This window comes from Zalophus californianus, chromosome 9 (genome assembly GCF_009762305.2).
Source record: "Zalophus californianus isolate mZalCal1 chromosome 9, mZalCal1.pri.v2, whole genome shotgun sequence".
Taxonomy (NCBI): Eukaryota; Metazoa; Chordata; class Mammalia; order Carnivora; family Otariidae; genus Zalophus; species Zalophus californianus.
In genome coordinates, this window is record NC_045603.1 from 5,467,469 (window position 1) to 5,487,731 (window position 20,263).

Sequence of the window (20,263 nt, forward strand, 5' to 3'; positions counted from 1 at the left end):
TGCCCGAAGTGAAAAGGCCAGAGTGGATGGAAGAGGAGAGTGGCCGGGACCAAGTGCCTCCCCGCACCTCCCTTCTCCTACAGGATGACAGTCCGCGCGCCCCTGGCATTCTGGGCTTGTGCACCTGGGCTCGGCTGCTCTGCGGCCTGGAGTGCCCTCTCGTGCAAGTCCCCAGCCCTCCGAGTCAGGAAGCTCCAGCCCAGAAACCACCTCCCCCAGCAAGCCCTTGCACGCCCTCCGGAGATGAGCCTCTTTCTCATCTCCCCCTTCCTAGAGATGAGCGGCTCTCAGGAGCCCGCCTCCTTCACCCCTGTGTCTGTAGGGGCCGCCCTTCGTGAGCCCGGAGCGACAGAACACTGTTAGGTCTCAGACAACGGTGCCTGCTGTAAGTCACCTCCAGTACGAAATTTAGCCAACATTTCAAAGCTATTTCTGTTTGTGTAAAGGTCTGAAATTCTAATTAGAGAGCGTCTGCTTTAAGAGTGGGGGGAAGTCTACAGGTGATTCACACACACATAATCCTCTGTCCTGCTACTGCCTAATTTCAGAAATGAAGATCAAATTCTCACAATATCACCCAAACTTCACAAAATTCCCAGTTTGATGATGAAGCTTCAAACAAAGCCACACACAGAGTAAAAGCAAGCTTCACATTCAAGGGTAACCAGACTGACCCTGCGCAGGGGGCACTGGGCACAAAAAGCACTTGCTGTAAGCAGCACAATCGGGGGTCACAAGGCAGAGCCATCGCCCGACTAGAGGAGCAGAGGCGCTTCCTTATGTTCTGGCCTTTAAATATCGTGCGCACAGCATGCTTCCTCCTTCTAGAAGAAACCACATTTGAAATTCATCTCTGAAACAGATTTTTCCAATTTACAGAGAGGCAAAGCTGAAAGGTGAACGGAAGCAAGCATTCTCTGTAAAGATTCTATGAATAGCGGAAAAGACGCGGGGCTCCTGAGCGGGGTGAGGGATCCTCGGAGCACAGCGACATCCAGTGGCCTCGAGCAACACTGCAACCACGGTGAGGACAGCCCACGGGCTGAGCTGAAGGACAGGAGGCCCACAGCCCCAGGGACTTGCCCCAAGTCACATGGGGGGGAGGGGACACAGACACGGCAGGGCTGGCCCCGGGGGCCCATATCTGCGGCTCTCTCGAAACCAGATGAGGGGGAGCGCAGTCAGTTCTTGGTGGCTGATGGTCGTTCGGTGACACAGACAATACAGCTACAGCTAAAAGCCACCTTCACTTCTGGTTTTCTTTGTAATAAAAAAATATTTAGAATCTATTTACTTACATAATTTGCACTAATATTAACACAGTTAATCCAAACTGATCGATCACGGAAACAACCTATACAATCTCTGAGATGGGAAAGTGCGTATACAATTCAAGTTTGAATAAGACCTTCCAAGAAGGTGAGCAAGGAGGAGATGATTTTTATCTTGCTGCGGTTAATACTTGGGGTGCAGCGAGAGCAGGGTGGGGACGAAAGGAGCACCGCGCCTCCATGTCTGGGCTCTCAGAAGAGGGAGATGCTGCTGTTGGTGCTCTGCGCTTGCGCGGTGTTGATGCAGAAGGAAAGGCGCACGCTTTGGCCTCAGGCAGGCCTGGTCCTGCTGCTGAGCTGACCTCAGACCCTGCCAAGGCTGCTGTCCTTGTCTGTGAAAGGGGTAACGCCCTCCCCTGCACAGAGCTGCTGGGAGGCTTCCATAATCACATCAAGTGCTTAGCCGGGCGTCTCACACAAGGTAAACGTTCAATAAATGCCAATGATTGCCTTCCCTCCACAAAACGTTATAATTGTTCTCAGAAGAGACACAGAGTCGGTCTCCCTCGGAGCGTGGTTGGTCCACAAGCATCAGCCTCACCAAGGGAGGGCGTCAGGAATGCGGCGTCCCGGGGCCACCCCACACCTGGAAGTGTCTGCCTTTACCAGAGTCCCCAGGGGAGTCAGAGGCACATGACAATTTAAGACACGCAGGCTTAGGGGGCTGCAGCACCCACATCTGACTTCATCCTGGTGTTGGTGTGGGCTCAACACCTGCCCCTCCGGTGCTCCCAATTAGAACCTGGGCGTTAAGCCAGGGGGACCCACATTCTCACCTGCGGTGGGAACACGGCTTTGCAGAACACAGCCTGCAAGACTATGCTCATGGACCTGAAACTGTAAATGTGTGGGGAATCTGCTAAAAAGTTACCTAATGCTCAAACCTTGCTCTAGGAGAAAAATGCCCATATTCACATTTCATTATCTCTGAAACCAGCAGACAAAATCCCATCTGTAGCGTGTCTTAAACACAGCCAGGGGCAGCCAATGCATAAGCGGAGGGAAAATGTCTCCAAAGGGAACATGCTTTGCTTCCTACGTGAAAAGGGCCACAGTGAGTCCTCCAGGAGCAACAACGTGAGCAGGAACCGACACTTACTGACAAAACACTGAGCACTGTTCCCAGTGCTTCACGGGCATGAATTCATTCAGGCATGGTCACAAGCACCCATTCTCTATGCAGGAAAACTAAGACCCAGAGAGGTTAGGTCACTGGCCCTGGGTCACACAGCCACAGAGTGGTTGAGCTGGGATCCAAGCCTGGATAGCTGGGCTCCCGCACAGACAGCCTGTGCAACCAAACCCTTTCCGGCGCTGGCTGTATGCGGAGAACAGGCATGGGGTGGATGTGAGTTAACAGCGATCAGAGGAGGGGCTGGCTGCAGGGGTGCTGACATCCCTGGGGGCCAGGGCAGCCCCGCAGCCAGAATCAGCCTCCCAGGTAGAGACTGAGGGGCAGATGCTAGTGACTGGAAAACCGCAAGGGATCTGGATGACCGATCCCGAGCTGCACCGAAGAACTGGTGCTTTCTTAAAAGCCTGCTAAAGCGGCAAACCCCATAAAAAGCACCACCACCTACCACACTGAAGTAGAAGACGGTGGGAGGAAAGCCAGTACAGTTTTTCCTTAAACGAGGACAAACTCCAACGTCACGCCGGAGACTCGGGTTATGACTCAGCACCACCACTCGGTGGCCACATTAAGTGTAGACAGAACGCCAAAAAGAAAAAAATACAGCCCAGAGTCCTGAATGCATTAGCGCGAAAATAACAAGAGAGAATACAGACAGTGCTATGGGCGGAATGCTGGTGCCCCCCCCAGAGTTCCTATGTTAAAGCCCTAACCGTGAGATGGTATTCAGAAGTGAGGCCTTCGGGGGTTCAGTAGGTTTAGATGAGATGATGTTATGAAGGTGGGGTCCCCACGGCGGGGTTGGTGTCCTTATAAGAAGAGACATCAGGGAGCTAGCTTGCTCTCTCTTTGCCATGTGAAGACACAGAAGGAAGGGTTCCATCCACAAGCCAGGAAGAGAGCCCTCAACCAGGGACAGAACCGGCCAGGACCCTGATCCTGGACTTCGAGCCTCCAGGACCGTGAGACACAAATGTCTGTAGTTCAGGTCCCCAGTCCGCGGTATTTTGTTAGAGCAGCCCCACCTAATACAGACCAAGACCCTACTTCTGGATTTCTCAAAATGTATACAATGGATACCAATATAAACCAAGAAATGGAATTTCTATAACTGTAAATGACCTCATGTCATATCCATCCACATAATATTTAGCAAATCTTGCTCAGTAAGAGGACTGGTGGAGAAAGGCCAAGATGGCAGGTTCCTCTGCCCCCAAGAGAAGGCTCTGGAGAACGAGTCCTCTGTGGCCAGGAGCAAAGCCTTGTCTCCTCCAACTCGAGTTCCTGGCCTGCAAAGTCACCCACCAGGAATACCTCATTCCATTTTTAACAAGCAAGATCAAAAATGCCTCCTCAATTCCTCCAGCCGGACCCATGGAGGGGCCCCCATGACTTGGCAACGGTGAATGCAAAGAGAATGAGGTGGGGGAACACGTCACATTTTTCCTCCAAACTGGATGGAGAAAAACCCAATGAAGGAAAATTTATTTTCATTCTTTTGCTAGCTATTGAATTTCTCCTCAAATCTTGACTCTTAAAAGCCACTGACAAAAATGATTAACCATGTCCGCAACGAAACAAAATTGCTGGACGATGCAACATAATTGGGGGAAGAACCCCTAGCACCTACCTGTCACCCTTCTGCATGCCCATGGGAACACAGTAATTCAGCTCCAGCCGGGCGATGTTGCCAAGCCTGAGGACGATGCCGGCACCATAAGACCAGCGGATGCACTCGGCCAGCTTCCGGATATGAGCCTTGGGGCCCTCCCCTGAAGAGAGAGAAGGGGACGTGACCAACACTGTGCAGCCCCTCACAGAGCTGTCCTCACACAAGCCCCGGTTCTCCTTCTTGCTGTGTGGACTTTGGTGACATTTATAGCCAGGCCTGGATATTCAAAGAGAATGCATCATGTGGGATTAGGACCAAAATCAAGGGAGGGCTCAGGAGTAGACTTACTACTCACTGCACCAGAAGCCATTCTCCGCGCCTGGCCCATTCTGTCCCCTTTGCCCAGAACGGCATTTCCCCCGCACCCAGCCACCCAGGAAGCCCGGCTCTACACCCCAGGCTGAGGGGCTTGTCTTCTGTAAAGCGCTCCAGACACCTCTTCGTGAAGAGGTGCATCCCTGGCTGGATGCATCTGCTGTGAGTTTCCTCTGGCCCCGAGCCCCTTGCAGGAGAGGCAAACCCAACTCAGCTCGGGGGTCATAATGAGCAGCAGAGAGCAGGTGCCCCAGAAATGTTTGCCGAGAATAAGTAGATCTTCACAAGACAGCATTCGATGACGCTCTTTCATGTGTGTTTCATTCAACAACTTTACTCTGAGCACTGTTATCAGGCGCTGTAGGAATTTTTTTAAAGTGAGGCCCAGTCTCTAATCGTAAAGATAATCTAACCAAAAGGCAGCTACTGAGGTGCCGTGCTTTAAACACGAGGGCAACCGCGTCCTGACGGTCTCGAGGCAGCCCGGGCCTTACCGTAGTTGAGGTTGCAGAGGTTCCCCGCGTTGAGGAAGAAGTGTGTTCTGAAGAGCTCCCCGAAGCCACCCTGGCCTGGCCGGAAGGGCAGTGGGGTGTACACGTGCAGGCCGCTAGCCCAGTACGCCTCTCCACCCAGGTAGTCGCCTAGTCAGGGGACGGGGCAGAAGAAGACAGAGACTCACGGATTCGGAATCACATGGAAGTCTCTACAGGCGAGACACGGGCCATGTGCAGAACACCCAGCACTCAGGCTCTGTGAGTGGTGGCCCGTCCAACTCCCGGTGTTGGCCTCACTTTGAAGTCTTGCTTTTTCGCCTGGTTTATCTTATAAGCTTTAACTGGGGGGAAAAAAAGGCTAGTGTAGTTTAGAAAAGAATGAAATCAGAAATTTATCAAACCGTACAATGGCTGGAATAAAACAACTGAACTCATGGGCGTCGCCTTGTCCATGACTGCAGATGACCGGATTGCGGCTGCCTGGCAAATCAGACAGCTTCCTCGGCAACAACTTCAAGGCCATGAGACAGGAGACAGAGTGCAGAATGGGCCTCTGCAGTTTCTGGAAAGGGCTGTATATGCTATTAATCAAAAGGCACACAACGTCTACTGCCCGCCGGGTAAGGAAGCAGTGTCCCAGCTCAATGTGTCCAGGGAAGAGACGTGTTTTTGGAAAGTTCATGACCACTTAGGGTTTATCTGTTTTTGCCCAAGGTTACTTTTTGCCAAAATTCAAGACTATCTGCTGAGAGTACATAAATGCATTATTTCTAAAAAATGCTCCTATCCATTCCATTTTAACTACAAAGAGCTATAACATTAGGGTGGCTCAGTCGTTAAGCATCTGCCTTTGGCTCAGGTCATGATCCCAGGGTGCTGGGATCGAGCCCCGCATCGGGCTCCCTGCTCTGCAGGAAGCCTACTTCTCCCTCTCCCACTCCCCCTGCTTGTGTTCCCTCTCTCGCTGTGTCTCTCTCTCTGTCAAATAAATAAATAAAATCTTAAAAAAATAAAAATAAAAAAAAGCAACAAGAGAACAAATAAAAATAGCCCTGAATGTTTATACTTTGTTGCAAAATACTATTTATAAAGTGTCTTAGTATTCCTTAATACAAAATGATGGATCATAACAAAGAACAGTGAGTTGTATCCAAGATTAACTTCAAGGAATAACCTGCTTGTTCACCTCAAGACCAGCCATCTCATCAATCTCTGCTTTAGTAGCGAAGTTCTAGGGGGAACAGAAATGGACAAGTAACAGGAGGTCAGCTGTGTTTGCTTTTCATTTCCCAGTAATTACACACCTCTTAAATAACCTTATTAAATAAAATAATTATTTATTATATCTGGTCACAAAAGTAATGCATTCATTGTAGAAAATCTGATAAGTAAAGGGAAGTAGAAAAAAAGGAAAATATCCTTTAATTTTTCCTATTCAGAGATAATCAGCTAACATCCCGGTGCCCTTCATCCAGTGAACTGTGATGAATAATTGAGAAAAAAAAAATTGAGTCATCGCATACATTCATAGATATATACCTCAGTCCTGCTTTAAAAAAGCTGGTTTAACAGTTTAATATGTCTTAAGCACTTTCATCTAATACTTTCTATTGTTTGGAAATGTGATTTAAATTCTTTTTAAAAGATTTTATCTATTTATTTGTCAGAGAGAGAGAGAGCACAAGCAGGAGGAGCTACAGGCAGAGGGAGAAGCAGACTCCCCACTGAGCAAGGAGCCTGACGTGGGACTCAATCCCAGGACCCCAGGATCATGACCTGAGCCGAAGGCAGACGCTTAACCGACTGAGCCACCCAGGCGTCCCTGGAAATGTCATTTAGATGCCTGAATAAACAAATGGGTACCACACTTACCTAATCCTTGTCTACTGTCATACTGGTGTCTAATTTCTTGTGACGGACATTAGTCTGTCATGAGTCTCCTTAAACACACAAATATTTAAAACCTTGTCTAGCAGTATAATCTATGTACAGAAAAGTATACACACATCCTAAGTACACTGCTCAGTAAATTTCCCTCCAGGGAACACACACCCGTATAACAAGCACCCAGACTGAGACTCAGGCACAGGGCAGCCCCCCAAAGACTCTGCTCTCCTTGCTAACCACTCCCCTGCTGGCCAACAGCACAAACCATTCTAGCCCCTCTCAAAACGTTACTACATGGACAGAATCACACTTGACTAGTATTTTGCAACAAAGTATAAACCCTTCCTCCGGTCTGGCCTTGCTGTTGCTGGTCCTGCACGTTTCTGAGGCTCCTTCATGCCATATTCAGCCAGCGGCTCTAACTCACTCACCCTGCTCTGCAGAACAGTCCACAGTGTGAAGATACCACTATTTATTTGCCCATTCTATGTCGATGGGCATTTGGGTTTCTAGGTTTCAGTTTGGAGCTATTATTATTAGTGCTCACATATTTTAGGCTCCTGATATACACTGTCAAATTGCTTTCACTAAAAGTGACGCAATTTACATTCCTGGCCATAGTATCTCACTGATGGCCCAATAGGGTACTAACTGGAACATCGCTGTGTTTTAATTTTCAGGCACACGATAGACTCCTAACCTTCCATACAGTCACTATATAATACTTCCTTACCAGGAAGAAAGAATAAAACTATCCCTAGTACGTTACTTCTCTTTAAAAAAATCACATACTAATAAAGTACTCTAAAAATAAGTGACAAGAAATATGTATTATGTAAAAAATTTATGCACAGGGCAGTCATTATCTATAGTAATAAAAAATGGAGACAACAGAGATGTTAAAAGAACAGTTCAGAAAATCGGGACAGAATATTTTATAATGGAATGGTGTGGAAACATTTAAATGATGTTTTTGAAGATTTTAAAAACATGTGGAAATGCCTCGGATAGAATGTCAAGTATCAGAGAGTGATCCAGGAAACAGGAATGATTGAAACAGGCTTTCCAGAGGGCAACATAAAGCTTCAAAATGTTCAAAATCCTTTGATCTAGGGATTCTACACCTAGAATGTTACATTATAAAGTAAAATTCAGAGATGAGCACAAAGACTCATTAGGTTATTCACAGATATACTATTTTCTAATCATAGAAAAAAGAAAGCCTAGACGTCTGACACTTGGAATTTGGTTTAAGAAATGCCACTTTGGCAACAAGATGAAATACGCAGCCGTGGAAAATGACAGTTTTCTCTCTCCGATCCACTGCTGGCAGGGATGCACAACAGTACGGCCTTTTTGGAAGATGGCCTGGCACTCTCCTACAAAGATGATACAACTTTATCATACGATCCAGCAACTGCTCTAATTGCTGATTCCCCCAATGAGTTTGAAACTTTACGTCCAAACAAAAACCTGCACATGAATGTTTTATCAGCTTTACTCATGACTGCCAAAAATTGTATGTCCACAACCAAGACGTCCTTCCCTAGGAGGCGTATGGATAAGCAGACAGCAGCACCAGTCACATGACGGAATACTGTTCAGCGATATAGAAACATGAGCCACCGTGCTGACAGGTAAGGAGGAACCTTACATCCGTGTTGCTCAGAGAGGCCAGGCTGAAAGGTGCGCATGCCGTCGGGTTCTGACTATGTGATACTCTGGAAAAGGCAGGACCGGGGAGAGAGGACGCAGCTCGGGGTTGTCAGGCAGAGCTCGGGGGAGGGAGGGAGGCAGAGCGCAGGGAGTTTGGAGGGCACTGGAATGGTAGGTCCGGGCCACATGCATATGCCAGACCCCACGGAACCGCAGAGCACAGAGGGAGCCCGAGCATGAATTGTGGGATACGGTTTGTAATAATGCCCCAATACTGGCTCACAACTGCAACCAGCGCCCCTCACTAACGCAAGACGCCGATCGACGACGACACTAGGGCAGTGTGCCCGGAAACTCGGTGCTTGCAGCCCAGCTTTTTCTGTACACCTAAAACTGCTCTCACAACCAGTCTATTAATTTAGCCAAGTTACAGTAGGTGAAGAAGATGAAATAAACTGTCGTTAAAAACGATGAAGCACTCATTCCTAGAAAAATCTTCTTCGCTTGCGTGACTGAGGGCAGTGGGAGAAGCAGCAGATGAGGACACAGCAGGTAAACAGACCAAACGTGAGCTCGGAGGCGGGCTTTGCTGAAACAACAAACACTCCCATGGATCCTCGCATCAGCGCTGGGCAGCAAGATGTGCCCAGCATTTTTTGCTTAGATACATTGTCTCATTTTTCTACAGTTCCCTCAACAGGTATGTATCTGTCCGTGCCTGCTGTGTGATAAATGCTGTGTTAGGTGCTAATTCCGGGGCGGTGAAATTCGAACATCTATTACTGTGGTAACTGAAACAAGCATAGTTACCCTTGAACAGGAGGCTGTGAACCGGGCAAGCCCACTTACACGCGAATTTTCCATCAGTACGGTTCTGTAAATGTGTTTTCTCCTTATGATTTTTTTAAGAACACATTCTTCTTCTCCAGCTCACCTCATCATAAGAATACAGTATGATACATTCAACCTACAAAACTGGTGTTAAACTGTTTATGTTACTGGTGAGGCTTCTGGGAGGCGTCCCTAACCTCCTCCCCGCTCCGTTGTTCAAGGGTCTAGTGTACATGCTTTCACAAATGAGATGTGACCCTAATCTTGCCTTGGCGGTCTTACAGGGAAAGACTCACCTTCACTCTGCGGCCCAACGCTATGCATGCTGAACCCACGCACACTGGTTGGTCCTCCGAGGTAAAACCTACAACAGAATGGCAGATGTCAGAAGAAAACCACCAGGTGGAAACCTACAAAATACAGTGAAAGTGCAGAAAACACACAAGTGAGGCTCACGTTTGGCACTGGATTGTCACCGACACTGTCCCACGGCAAAACTTTTAAGAATCGGGAGGATGCACTGGAGTACGGTGACTTTCATAAAAATCTAAACCAAAATCTAAACACTTCAAACTTCTGGGGATGTAAGTGAGATAAAAGGCACAACTAAACACCCTTCTTTAGAAAAGAAGGACATGGGGACTGTCCGTTATACAGGAATTATCTGCTGTCCATGAGAATTCATTATGTAACAGCTCTGTTGCAAAACAGCCTCCTATGTGTTCACATGCAATGTTAAGTTAAAAAAAAGGCAAGATAAAAATTATGTAACAGTATGAGCTCAATTTTACAAAAAGAGGAAAATACTAGAAAAAAAGACCAAAATAGAATTATTGTTACTCTGAATTTTTTTTGTATTTTCTACACTGATTGTATAATTAGAAAAAAATTATTACATTTAAAAAAATGAATTCCTCTCGTATTCCTAATAGACTGGGTTACCACACTCTCTAGAATGCTCTCTGAACAAAATTAAAGGCGTGAATTAAAAATTACTTAGAAACCCCATCCACTTGCTGGGAAACCTAACACCTTATCAGAAGCCAACTCTAGGCCATGCTGAGTACAGGATAATGAAGGAAAATGACGAGGGGAGTGGTGTGTAATCCTTACAGTGGGGCCGCACAAGGCCAGCAGCTGTCCCTGCCCCCCTGCCCCTGCCGACCCACGAAGCCACAGCCGGCTGCGAGGAGCAGTCCACACGCCTGGAACAGTGCAGAGGGAAAAGGGCGCGGTCTCTCCCATTTTCCTACCACATAAAGCCTCAATGAATGTATTCATTTGAACTTGAGTTTAAAAGTCTATAAATGTGGTTTTGACATTTGGGATTTCTAAGCAACGCCTTTCTGAATGCCCCATTAACATTACGGAAACAAAGAGCAAGCTCCATTTACTTTTTTTAAAAAATGATAAATCACACATACTCTTTGGAAATAATTAAAATGATCCAGGAAGCACAAAAAGCAAGAAGTCCTCTCCCCCAACCCCCCAACCCCCGCCCACCACATTCTGATCTCCAGAGCTGTCTGCTATCACTGGGTTGGTGGCTGACCTTCTAGACCCCTGGTGCTATCCATGCAAACACAGATGTGCACACGGGAGCTTCTGCCCTGATTCGAGAGCAATCTGCTCAATGTGAGCGCATGACAATTTGAACTTGTAGACATCTACCTCATTCTTTTTCATCATTACAGTCTTTTCAGAATGCCTGTATTTGAATTTAGTAATTTCTATACTGGCAGTTTTCAAATTTTTGCTATTCTCAACAATGCTACAATGGACATCCTTGTACATAAATCTCTGTACATTTATAAACGTATTTCTGCAAATTAAATTCAGAGAGATGAAAGTGATAGGTCCTAGAGCTTACAAATTAAAAATTTTTACACTTCCAAACTGTCTCCCATAAACTAGGCTAAACTAGTTTAAACTAAAACATTTTAACTAATGCAAGGTTAAAAAAAAAAAGTTTCTTGCCCTCAAGAACAATTATTAGCATTTCAAAGCCAACAAGCACGATTTCATACTCTGCTGATAGGAGTATAAATTGCTATAAGTTTTCTAAAAAGCAGTCTCCAGCAACATTCTTGATAAGCTTTAAAAAATGTTCATATTCTTTTGAGACAGTACTTCCACATTTAGGAATCTCTCCTCAGAAAATAAAATGAACAAACCTTTACAGAGTCACGTTTACAGGGTTACTTAGATGCAAATAATGAAAAATTAAAATGCAGCTCTTGAACCATTTCTCATGACTTGGTGAATGGGTTTACTCTGTATTTTTTAAAAACATTTTAGGGGAGAACACAGGGGCGCCTGGATGGCTCAGCGGGTGGAGCATGTGACTCTTGATCTAAGGTTTGTGGGTTCAAGCCCCACACTGGGTGTAGAGATTACTTTAAAAATAAAATCTTTAAAACAGAATTTTAGAAAATTAAAAAACCAAAGCAAAGAGAACACAAAAGTGTATGCAAACTACAGTATATCAACAACTTAATACAGACGTGTATATAAATTTACATGTATATACACGCACAAAAGCACACATCCATAAGTAACAGACTCAAAGGAAATACTCCCAAATGTTAACTCTGCTTATCATTGAGCAGGATTTTTTTTTTTTACTTCCTTAAATGTTTCTCTGTATTTCTGCGATGCGAATGAACTGTATTCTTTCATGCTGAAAAGGGAATGTTAAGATTTTTCATATTATGAAGTTAATTCCCTCCCCCTCAAAAAAGCAAAACATGTTAGTATGAAGTATATTGGATATTTTGAAGTTACCTAAAACATAAAAACTAAAGTGAAATTTGAAATATTGGCTCTCCTAAACAGTTAAGCTTCTCTAAAATAACTTACAAGGAACCAACCAAAAAGAGCCAAAGGAAAGCATCGGCAAGTCACTCACTCGTTATTCCTTACCTGTCCGCGATACTTGATGGTTTATCGCCAATGGGCACCAGCATCCCACCCCAGAGAGACGCTGAGAAAACCTGTGGAAACACAAGCAGGGAGCCGTGTTCTTTGGCACTCCTTCCCCGCAATGAGCATCAGCAGCTGCCCGCCGCGCTGTGCGGAGCTCTGGGCAGGGCGCAGGGGCTACAGACTGGGAACGTCTGACTGTGTAGCTGAAGAGCTACAGTTGATGGGGTTTTGTGGATACTTTTAAAACCTGCAACTTCAAATTTCACATGAAGACACAGCAAACATGAGCACACACCAAGCCCAACGCCCGAGCAAGGCAGGGCTTTCTTGGCTTCCGTTCCAGCACAGGGCAGCCCCCCGCTTCCACGCGGGGTGAGGCTGAGCCCGGTGGCAGACGCACACTGTTCGGCCAGGGGGCAGCAGCGCCTTCACTTCGGCCCCAGACCCTAGCAGAGCCGGAGAGCGGCCAGCAGTCCTTCCTGCTGCCCTACAGGAGCCCCCACTTGCCTTGATAGTGATGCCACACTGGGCCTCCCTCCAAACAGAAACTAGTTTCAACAAGGGGCCCAAAGCCCTCTACCATCTGGTCCAACCCCTGCCCTCCCTGTGTTGCCCCTCCTCCTCACCCTGTCTGGTCACGGCAGCCCCTGGCTCGTCCAGGAACATGCTGTAGCTCCTGCCCAGAGAGCCTACAGCTGGCTCCCTGGCTTGGTTCTGGGCTGCACTGCCTCATCCAAGATGCTTTCCCGGACTATCTTCAATAGACCGCACCCCCTTTGGGCCACTTTCTCTTTACTCTGTTTTATAATTCTTCGTAACACTTGCCACCTGCTAAACTGTATACACACGTGCTTGCTTGTGGGTCTCCCTTCACTAGAATGTGAGGGAGTGAGAATAGTGTTTTACCTGGCGAGGTACTGTTAAGGCCCAGGCAGTGCTGGGCAGCCGACAGAGATGTGGAGGGCGGATGGGGAGGTGAGTGGGTACATCATGAGCAGTACCCAGAGAGAGGCATAGGAACCGAATGCACAGTGCAGGAACTCCGATCGTGATCTGGAGGCCAGAGGAGTTCTACAGGAGATAGGTCGATGCTAAAGTTTTAAAAAGGCAGGTAACAAGGGCCCAGTGAACAGCTGAAAGAAGGGACCTACAGCCAGCAGAGGACAAAGTACAAGTGCCTGGAAGTAAGAGAGCCTAGTCCTTTCGGGAAACGAGAAGGAGTTTAGCAGAACCAGAGCACAGGGAGAGGGGGAGAGAGACTGTGTGCGACGCCAACAGTACCAACCTCACGAGGGAGAGCGGGATTGTTAAGGCTCGCGTTTCAGAAAGACCAGCATGTCTGCGGTGTGGAGGAGGAGAAGGGGGAGCAGACATTCATCAGAAAGGGACATCACAACCAAGGTGCGAAAGCGCAGCATGGGATCTGGGTGACACTGAGCAGGCAGAAGAGGCAGGGCTGGGTGCTCAGTGGCCTTCAGGCTGAGGACTCCTCCGAGCAGTTAGGGAGGTCAAGGGCAGCTGGGTCAACAGCTGTGCAAGCCAGTGGAACTGGGAGCCCGGGTGCAGGGTATAGATCTAGGAGGGAAGTAATAGCTGGTTTCAGACACGCTGAATTTGAAGTGTCACCGAGGAACAGAGTGGAAACGCCCGGCAGCACGTGACTCTGGCACCAAGAAGGAGAGCTGCGCCGAGCACACGGGCGGGACGAGATCCTCTGGGGACAGTGGCAGTGCAGGACACCCCCCACGAGAATCTAGGGGAGACACTCGCAAGGCGGGAGTGCGGCAAGCCTCGAAAGGACCCCGCAAAGAGGAAGCGGACACGTGGAAGGAGGACACAGTCATGATGGAGTCCAGTGAGGACAGCGTCAAGTGCAGTGGCGAGGGCCGGGGAGGGGACTGGGAGGAGCTCGCCGACTGGACAATGCGGGGCCTCCGGACCAGCAGCGGCAGGGGAAAGGCAGGAACTACATGCAAGGAGCGATGACGCCAGGCCTGACTGGGGGCAGTGGTAAGTGACTGCAGAAGTAGACACGCGTACCATCTCATGAAAGCTCACTCCTCGCCCCGAGTTTGGCGGTGGTGAAGGGCAGAGGCGGCGTGTGTGTCACAGGGGGGCAGAGAGCTGTCCCGTCTCCCCGGCTCTGGGAGGCCTGGAGAACGAGCCGAGGGGCTCCTCTGCCTCGGTCAGAATCAGGTCACTTACTCGTCATTCCTGAGCAAATCAGGAGAAACCAAACCAAACTGGATTAAAGGTTTAAAAAGAAATTCCTGGAAGTGCCCAGAGCCCGGCAGACTCAGCAAAATAAGGTGAAGCCTTGGAATTTCTTTGGAAGGGACTTCAGAGGGAAAGGGCGCGCATTCCTCTGCCCTCCAGACATGTTTCCATGATGGCCCCAAGCTGACAAACTGGGGAAGGGGCTCTCCTGGGGTCCCACATAAAATGACTGACAGGTTCCTCTTAAAGAGAGAAACGATCACTTCTCCCCAGAGGATCCTCGATTCCAGCTAAACTGAAAAGATCGAGCACTTGAGTTGCAAGCACTAATGTTCTGGGCTTCCTCTCTGGATGATGCTTTTACTATCCAGGAATTGAGTTTCCAAAAACAAGGGATAAAAATACAGGTGAACAGTCTGGCTGGATACTCACTGAATCAAATAAAAGTTGTTTATTCAACTGAAGCTCGAAATCTTCTTTTATGAAGCTCACGTCCCCTCCGGTGTAGCCGGCCAGCTCCTGTTGGCGAAGGATCCGCATGTCAAAATAGAGCAAACGGACTCACTACACCAGCTCCAAAACCATGTCACTCCAAGTACTATTTACTTTTGTTGTTTTGTATTTTTAAAAAAAGGCAGATCGCTTCTGTCTGTTCCCTAGAAGCTCCATTCTAGCTATTATTCTAGTTCTTCTAGATGGTACCGGGGGACTGACATAATACAGAATCCTCAAACATACTGACTACGCAGAATATGTTATGTTATGTGACTCCTGTACGTGGGGAGAAACACTGGCCACGGGAACCTTCTGCTGCGTGATATGGCTTGGCCTACTTGGTGTTTGAAAAAACATAATTAGCCAATCTTGCACAATTGGCCACATTTGATGTAAAGATCTGATTTCTCGTCGGTCCTCTGATCCTGAAGATCGAGCAGACATAGCAACAGGGTGCCCCCTGTCACCATCCACCCCAGGGACCCTCAGGTGCCGGAGTTACCCTCTCTGCCTTGAGGTGGTCTCTTACTGGTGACCAGGAGATTCGCTCAGCCAAGTCTCAACTTTCCTCCCTGCCTAGTGAGTGACCCCACCCCAGAGGCCAGAACTTTACCTCCCCTCCGCTCTGTGGGGGCAGAACACTGCACTACATGGAGCAGTTCCAGAGCTGGGACCCTCACATGAGACTGACACCCCTGAAAGCCATTCTAGAACAATCTCCATAATTGAAGGAAAGCGTTCAATATAGAGAATGTGCCTACTGGGCAGGACTCTCTCCCCTCCCAGGTCACCAAGCCAGCAGCTCGCACGCAGGTGAAGGAATACTACCTGGTTAACTTTCAGCAGAGCACCTCTTCTGGGCAAGATGGAGGAGTTCCGTGAATCGACGACCATTGTATGCTGAAAGAAACGTGCATCTCAGTATTTCACTGCAAGCAAGCATGTCAAGTAAGAAGGCACACTTCCTGAGTGCTGACTACAGGCTGTGCGCCGTGCCCAGCCCCTTGCCCTATCCCATCACTTCACCTTCAGAAAAGCCCTCTGGGAAGGCAGCTCCTGGTCCCTAATTCACAGGTGAGGGGACAAGAGAGGGTGGAGCAGACAATTCATGGTCACCAGCTGGGAGATGCCGACTTGTCGCTGGGCCCATCCTCTCAAGGAGCTTGACTCTGACCTAAGTGAACCCGGCCAGCTTTCAAGCACATCCCACAGTAGGCTCCCAGGCACACCTTCCCATCTCCACTGACGATGCTTCAGCAGAGTAATTCGGGGCGAAGGCCCAGAAACTCACAAAGCCGCCAGTGGCCACCCAACCCGTGACCCTTTACGGTCTGTCCCATTGCTTGCAAAGGCTATTCTCCCAATGCATCTAAAAACGTAGTCAAACGAAGAAAGCCCTTACCGAAAGGGATGATTTCAGCGAGTGCCCACTTTCCTTCCGGACAGCGAAGGACGCTGTCCTCGAGAGGCAGCCCAGCTCCCGCCACACACCTTCCCACTTGACAGTGTGGTTGGTCTTCCATATGGGAAACTGCAAGGACATGGCGGGGGGGCACGATAAGACTTTCTGTGCTGTACCCATGGGGAGTCATCCCCAGTCAGGCCTCAGAACGAGGCACAGAAATCTCATTCCAATTAAACACCTAAGATACGTGTTTTGTTTTGTTGTTGTTGTTGTTGTTTTTATGGTGGGTGGGAGGGGGGAAGAGAAGGGAAGGCGGGAGAAGGGGAGAAAGCTGCCATCCTGCTCAAAGCAGCAGGACTGTGCTCCGGGCAAGGGGACAGGTGACCTGTGAGAAAGCCACACCCCTCGCCCAGCTTGGTAACCCACAGGCTGTTTTCCAGGCTCTATGACCTGACGCTTGCCCCACCTGGCCCAGTCCCCGATCCAAAGCCAGGATGGGTGACGGCCGGAGACCCACATCAGGCCCCGGGGAAGAGGGAGGAGATGAAGGTGCTCACGAGTGAAGAGCATCCTTCCTGCAGCCAGAGGCCTGAGCCACGTGACCCCCGGGCAAGCGGCACCTGCCTCTTGCCCCGACCCTCTGGGCCCAAAGTCAGGCCCGCCCATCTCAGGTCCCCATCACAGAGAGACACCCAGGCTGCTCTGGAACAGTGAACACTGTCTAGTGGCCTCAGGCAGTGTGACGATGATGTGACTCCTGCAAGTAAGCCACGTCACTTCACATTCCTGGAGCAGTCTTTCACTAGGCATTCCCCGTAGCCCTCAGGTCTGGCTCCCAGGGTGAGAACTCGGGGCCACCCATCTCAACTCCGGTTCTCATCGAGCATCCACAAGGCATGGTATCAAGCAGCCAGGATCCAGGGCAGCCTTGCCCACCTGCCATTTCCGTAGGGCCATTCACGTAGGGCCACATGAGACCCAGCTACTCCCCCAAATGCCGGAGGAAGGTGCACGGCCGGCCTAAATCATTCCTTCCTGCCTCATAAGGCAGCTCCTAACAAGAGAAACACGACCACCCAGAGGAGACACGTCTATGTCTCTGTGTTCATGGTCAGGAGGATGAGGCAGGGGCCAGATGGTGCCCTTTTCCTCCAGGAGCTCATCTGTCAAGCCCAGGGCCGCCAGCTCCCAGTCCTCTGTCCCTCCCATTCCCCTGGCCCCTCCGCTATGCACTTCTCCCACGGCCTCACCCAACAGAGACGGCCTTCACCCCTGCTATGCCCTGGGGCTAAACCAGCTATGTCTAAGTCTCCTAAGAATCTGCTCTTTAAAAAAGGCTTAGAGGGACACCTGGGTGGCTCAGTCGTTAAGCGTCTGCCTTCAGCTCCGGTCATGATCCCAGGGCTCTGGGATCGAGCCCCACATCGGGCTCCCTGCTCAGCCCGAGGCCTGCTTCTCCCTCTCCCACTCCCCCTGCTTGTGTTCCCTCTCTCGCTGTGTCTCTCTCTGTCAAATAAATAAAATCTTTAAAAAAATAAATAAAATAAATAAAAAAGGCTTAGAAAAAAGTGATAAAAGGGGCACACGGGAGAGAGATGGGGAGGAACCCGCACACCAGGGCTCACTTCCGGTGGCCTCTGGAGAGCTGCTGCTGGACAGGGGCTGGGAGGGCAGCGCCAGCTGGGCGCCCCCACCCCACCCAAGGCAGGAAGGCATCCGAGGGCTACTCCCGGCAGACGAGGAGAGAGGGCCACATGGAGAACTGAACATGGAATTGCAAGCGCTCACGTCGCATCCCGAGCCAGGGGCCACCGGCCCCCCTCCGTGCTGGGGGCTTCGTGCCCCTGGTCTGCCCGCGAGGCTGAGGAGTACAAGCAGCCAGCGTCTCCAGTGCCTCAAGGCACCAACCACAGGGTTCCAGCACAGGTCCCGGACCAGAGCTGCCAGGGCACGGATGGAGAGAACGTGCCGGCCGTCCTCCCCGAGACGCTGGTTCAGCGGGCAGGCGGGGCCCAGGAATTTGCATTTCTAACCAGCTCCCAGGTGAGGCCATGCCGCTAGCCTACAGACCACGCTCACGTTGGGTGTCCAGTCTTCCCTCATGAACCGAGCCCGGAACAGGAGGGGAGCCTGCACGGTGTAGAAAGGAAGGGAGAGAGGGCAGGGTCATTGTAAAGCCAAAAGGTGGTCAAATGGCAGGAATTCCATCTGCTGCATTACGTCAGATCCGGCTAGAAGTACGTGTAAGTGCCCACCAGCGAGGAAAGCTTTCGGTAACCCACAGTGACCTTGCTGGCTGCCAGAGCTATGGACCTCAGCACACATGAGGAAGGACAAACACACGGCATCACAGGAAGGCACCAGCCAGGAAGCAACCCACAGCAGGGTGAAGGGCAGAGGGTGACCCTGGCCACGAGGCCTGCACTCCAAGTGCAAGACCGCAGACAGGCCTGGTCCGCCCCCTCTTGCTGACTCTAGCGATCAGCAAAATAGGCCTTGTTCTCACTCAAGTGCGCAGAGGGAAGGACGAGAGGCTACTCACGCTGTACTCGGCAGACACTCCTCTGTCTGTCTCCCGAAGTGAGCTCCAAGGGAACTGGCCAGTAACTTTATATAAGTTTACAGAGAAGCTAGGAGACAATGGGACAGAGCTTTAGACGCAGAAACAGTGATGATAACTTGTACACATTTAAATCAATAGATCTAAAAACACACTTGCGGGGCTCACTGCCAGGAGCAAAGCTAAAGCCCCTTGTGACAGGCCACACAAGGGCGAGCTGCTTCAGCCAAGTGTCTGTTCACAACCAATGCATCTACTTTAACTTATAACCAGGCCACTGTACTCAATGGTCTGTTTGGCTTCCTACTTTCTCTCGAAGTTTCCGGGCCGTGGTTTGAAGAAGGACAGGCCGTACGAAGTCTCTTTGGTTCCATAGGAAAACTGAAAAGTCACCTTTTCTGCACGGCCTAGAAGATTAGGGAGTTTGAGGCCAAGCACCTAGGAGGAAGAGGAAATCAGCGGCGGTTTACAAGGAAGGAAGGGTAACCGTTAAGAAAGACTCTGCTGGCAAAGGGAGCCTCATAAACCCAGGACAAAACCGCAGACTACAGATCTGGCCTTTCCTCTGTAACCGCTTTTACTCTTTAAAAATGTACCCTTGCTGAGTGGATATGACCCCCGCTTCTGACTGATGGTAAGGGGCAGGCTCACTTGCTGACTGCAAAGCCAGGGAAATCAACTGTACAGACTGGGAATTCAGGGGAATTTGAACAAGAAACCTAATGCAAACATTCTCCAAATCACTCCTAATTAACCACTGATGTTACTATTGTTTTCAAACAATCTAAAACATACTGCAGTCAAGATAGGGTGAAACAGGGGAGGGGCTGAGGAGGGTACTCGTCGTGATGAGCACGGGGTGACGTGTGCAAGTGGTGAATCGCTCTCCTGTACACTTGAAACTCAGCTAACACTGTGTGTCCACTGGAATTTAAATTAAATGAAAAAGTAAAACATACTATAATCAGTTCTAGGAACATCAGTGAGACACCATCAGCTAGCCTACAGAGATGAAGGTGTGTGACAGGGTCTTGAAAGCACCATCAGTTTTGAGAACAGTCACATTTAAAAGCTCATTATTGAAAGTTCTGCTAGTAGGAAGTATATCGTACCATACTGCCTTCGTTGTTCCCAACCATGGTGTTATAACTGCCCGTTAATCTCCTTAATTCAGTTACTTCAAAGGTAACGTCTAACCCGTTTGGAAGCGCATCATCACCTATGTACACAAAAAATATTGAACAGTAAGACAGCTCGAACATGCAGTTTTATTTTAGGCCCACTGCTAAAAAAGACAAAAAGCCATTTGAAGGTTCATTTCATTTGACAAACACACCCTCTAT

General features: G+C 49.2%; 1 protein-coding gene across 1 annotated transcript in view; it reads right to left on the minus strand.

Annotated features, from left to right (window-relative positions):
* The window catches only part of SAMM50 (SAMM50 sorting and assembly machinery component), a 34,521-nt gene that overhangs the window by 2,652 nt on the left and 11,606 nt on the right, over positions 1–20,263 (minus strand). Inside the window, exons 5-14 of the mRNA XM_027593723.1 lie at positions 20,033–20,139; positions 19,228–19,358; positions 18,903–18,990; positions 16,358–16,486; positions 15,784–15,855; positions 14,893–14,979; positions 12,241–12,311; positions 9,615–9,682; positions 4,945–5,091; positions 4,094–4,235 (exon numbers count right to left, since the gene is read on the minus strand). Of these exons, the coding sequence (XP_027449524.1) occupies positions 4,094–4,235; positions 4,945–5,091; positions 9,615–9,682; positions 12,241–12,311; positions 14,893–14,979; positions 15,784–15,855; positions 16,358–16,486; positions 18,903–18,990; positions 19,228–19,358; positions 20,033–20,139 (1,042 nt within the window). The remainder of the gene's footprint in view (positions 1–4,093; positions 4,236–4,944; positions 5,092–9,614; positions 9,683–12,240; positions 12,312–14,892; positions 14,980–15,783; positions 15,856–16,357; positions 16,487–18,902; positions 18,991–19,227; positions 19,359–20,032; positions 20,140–20,263) is intronic.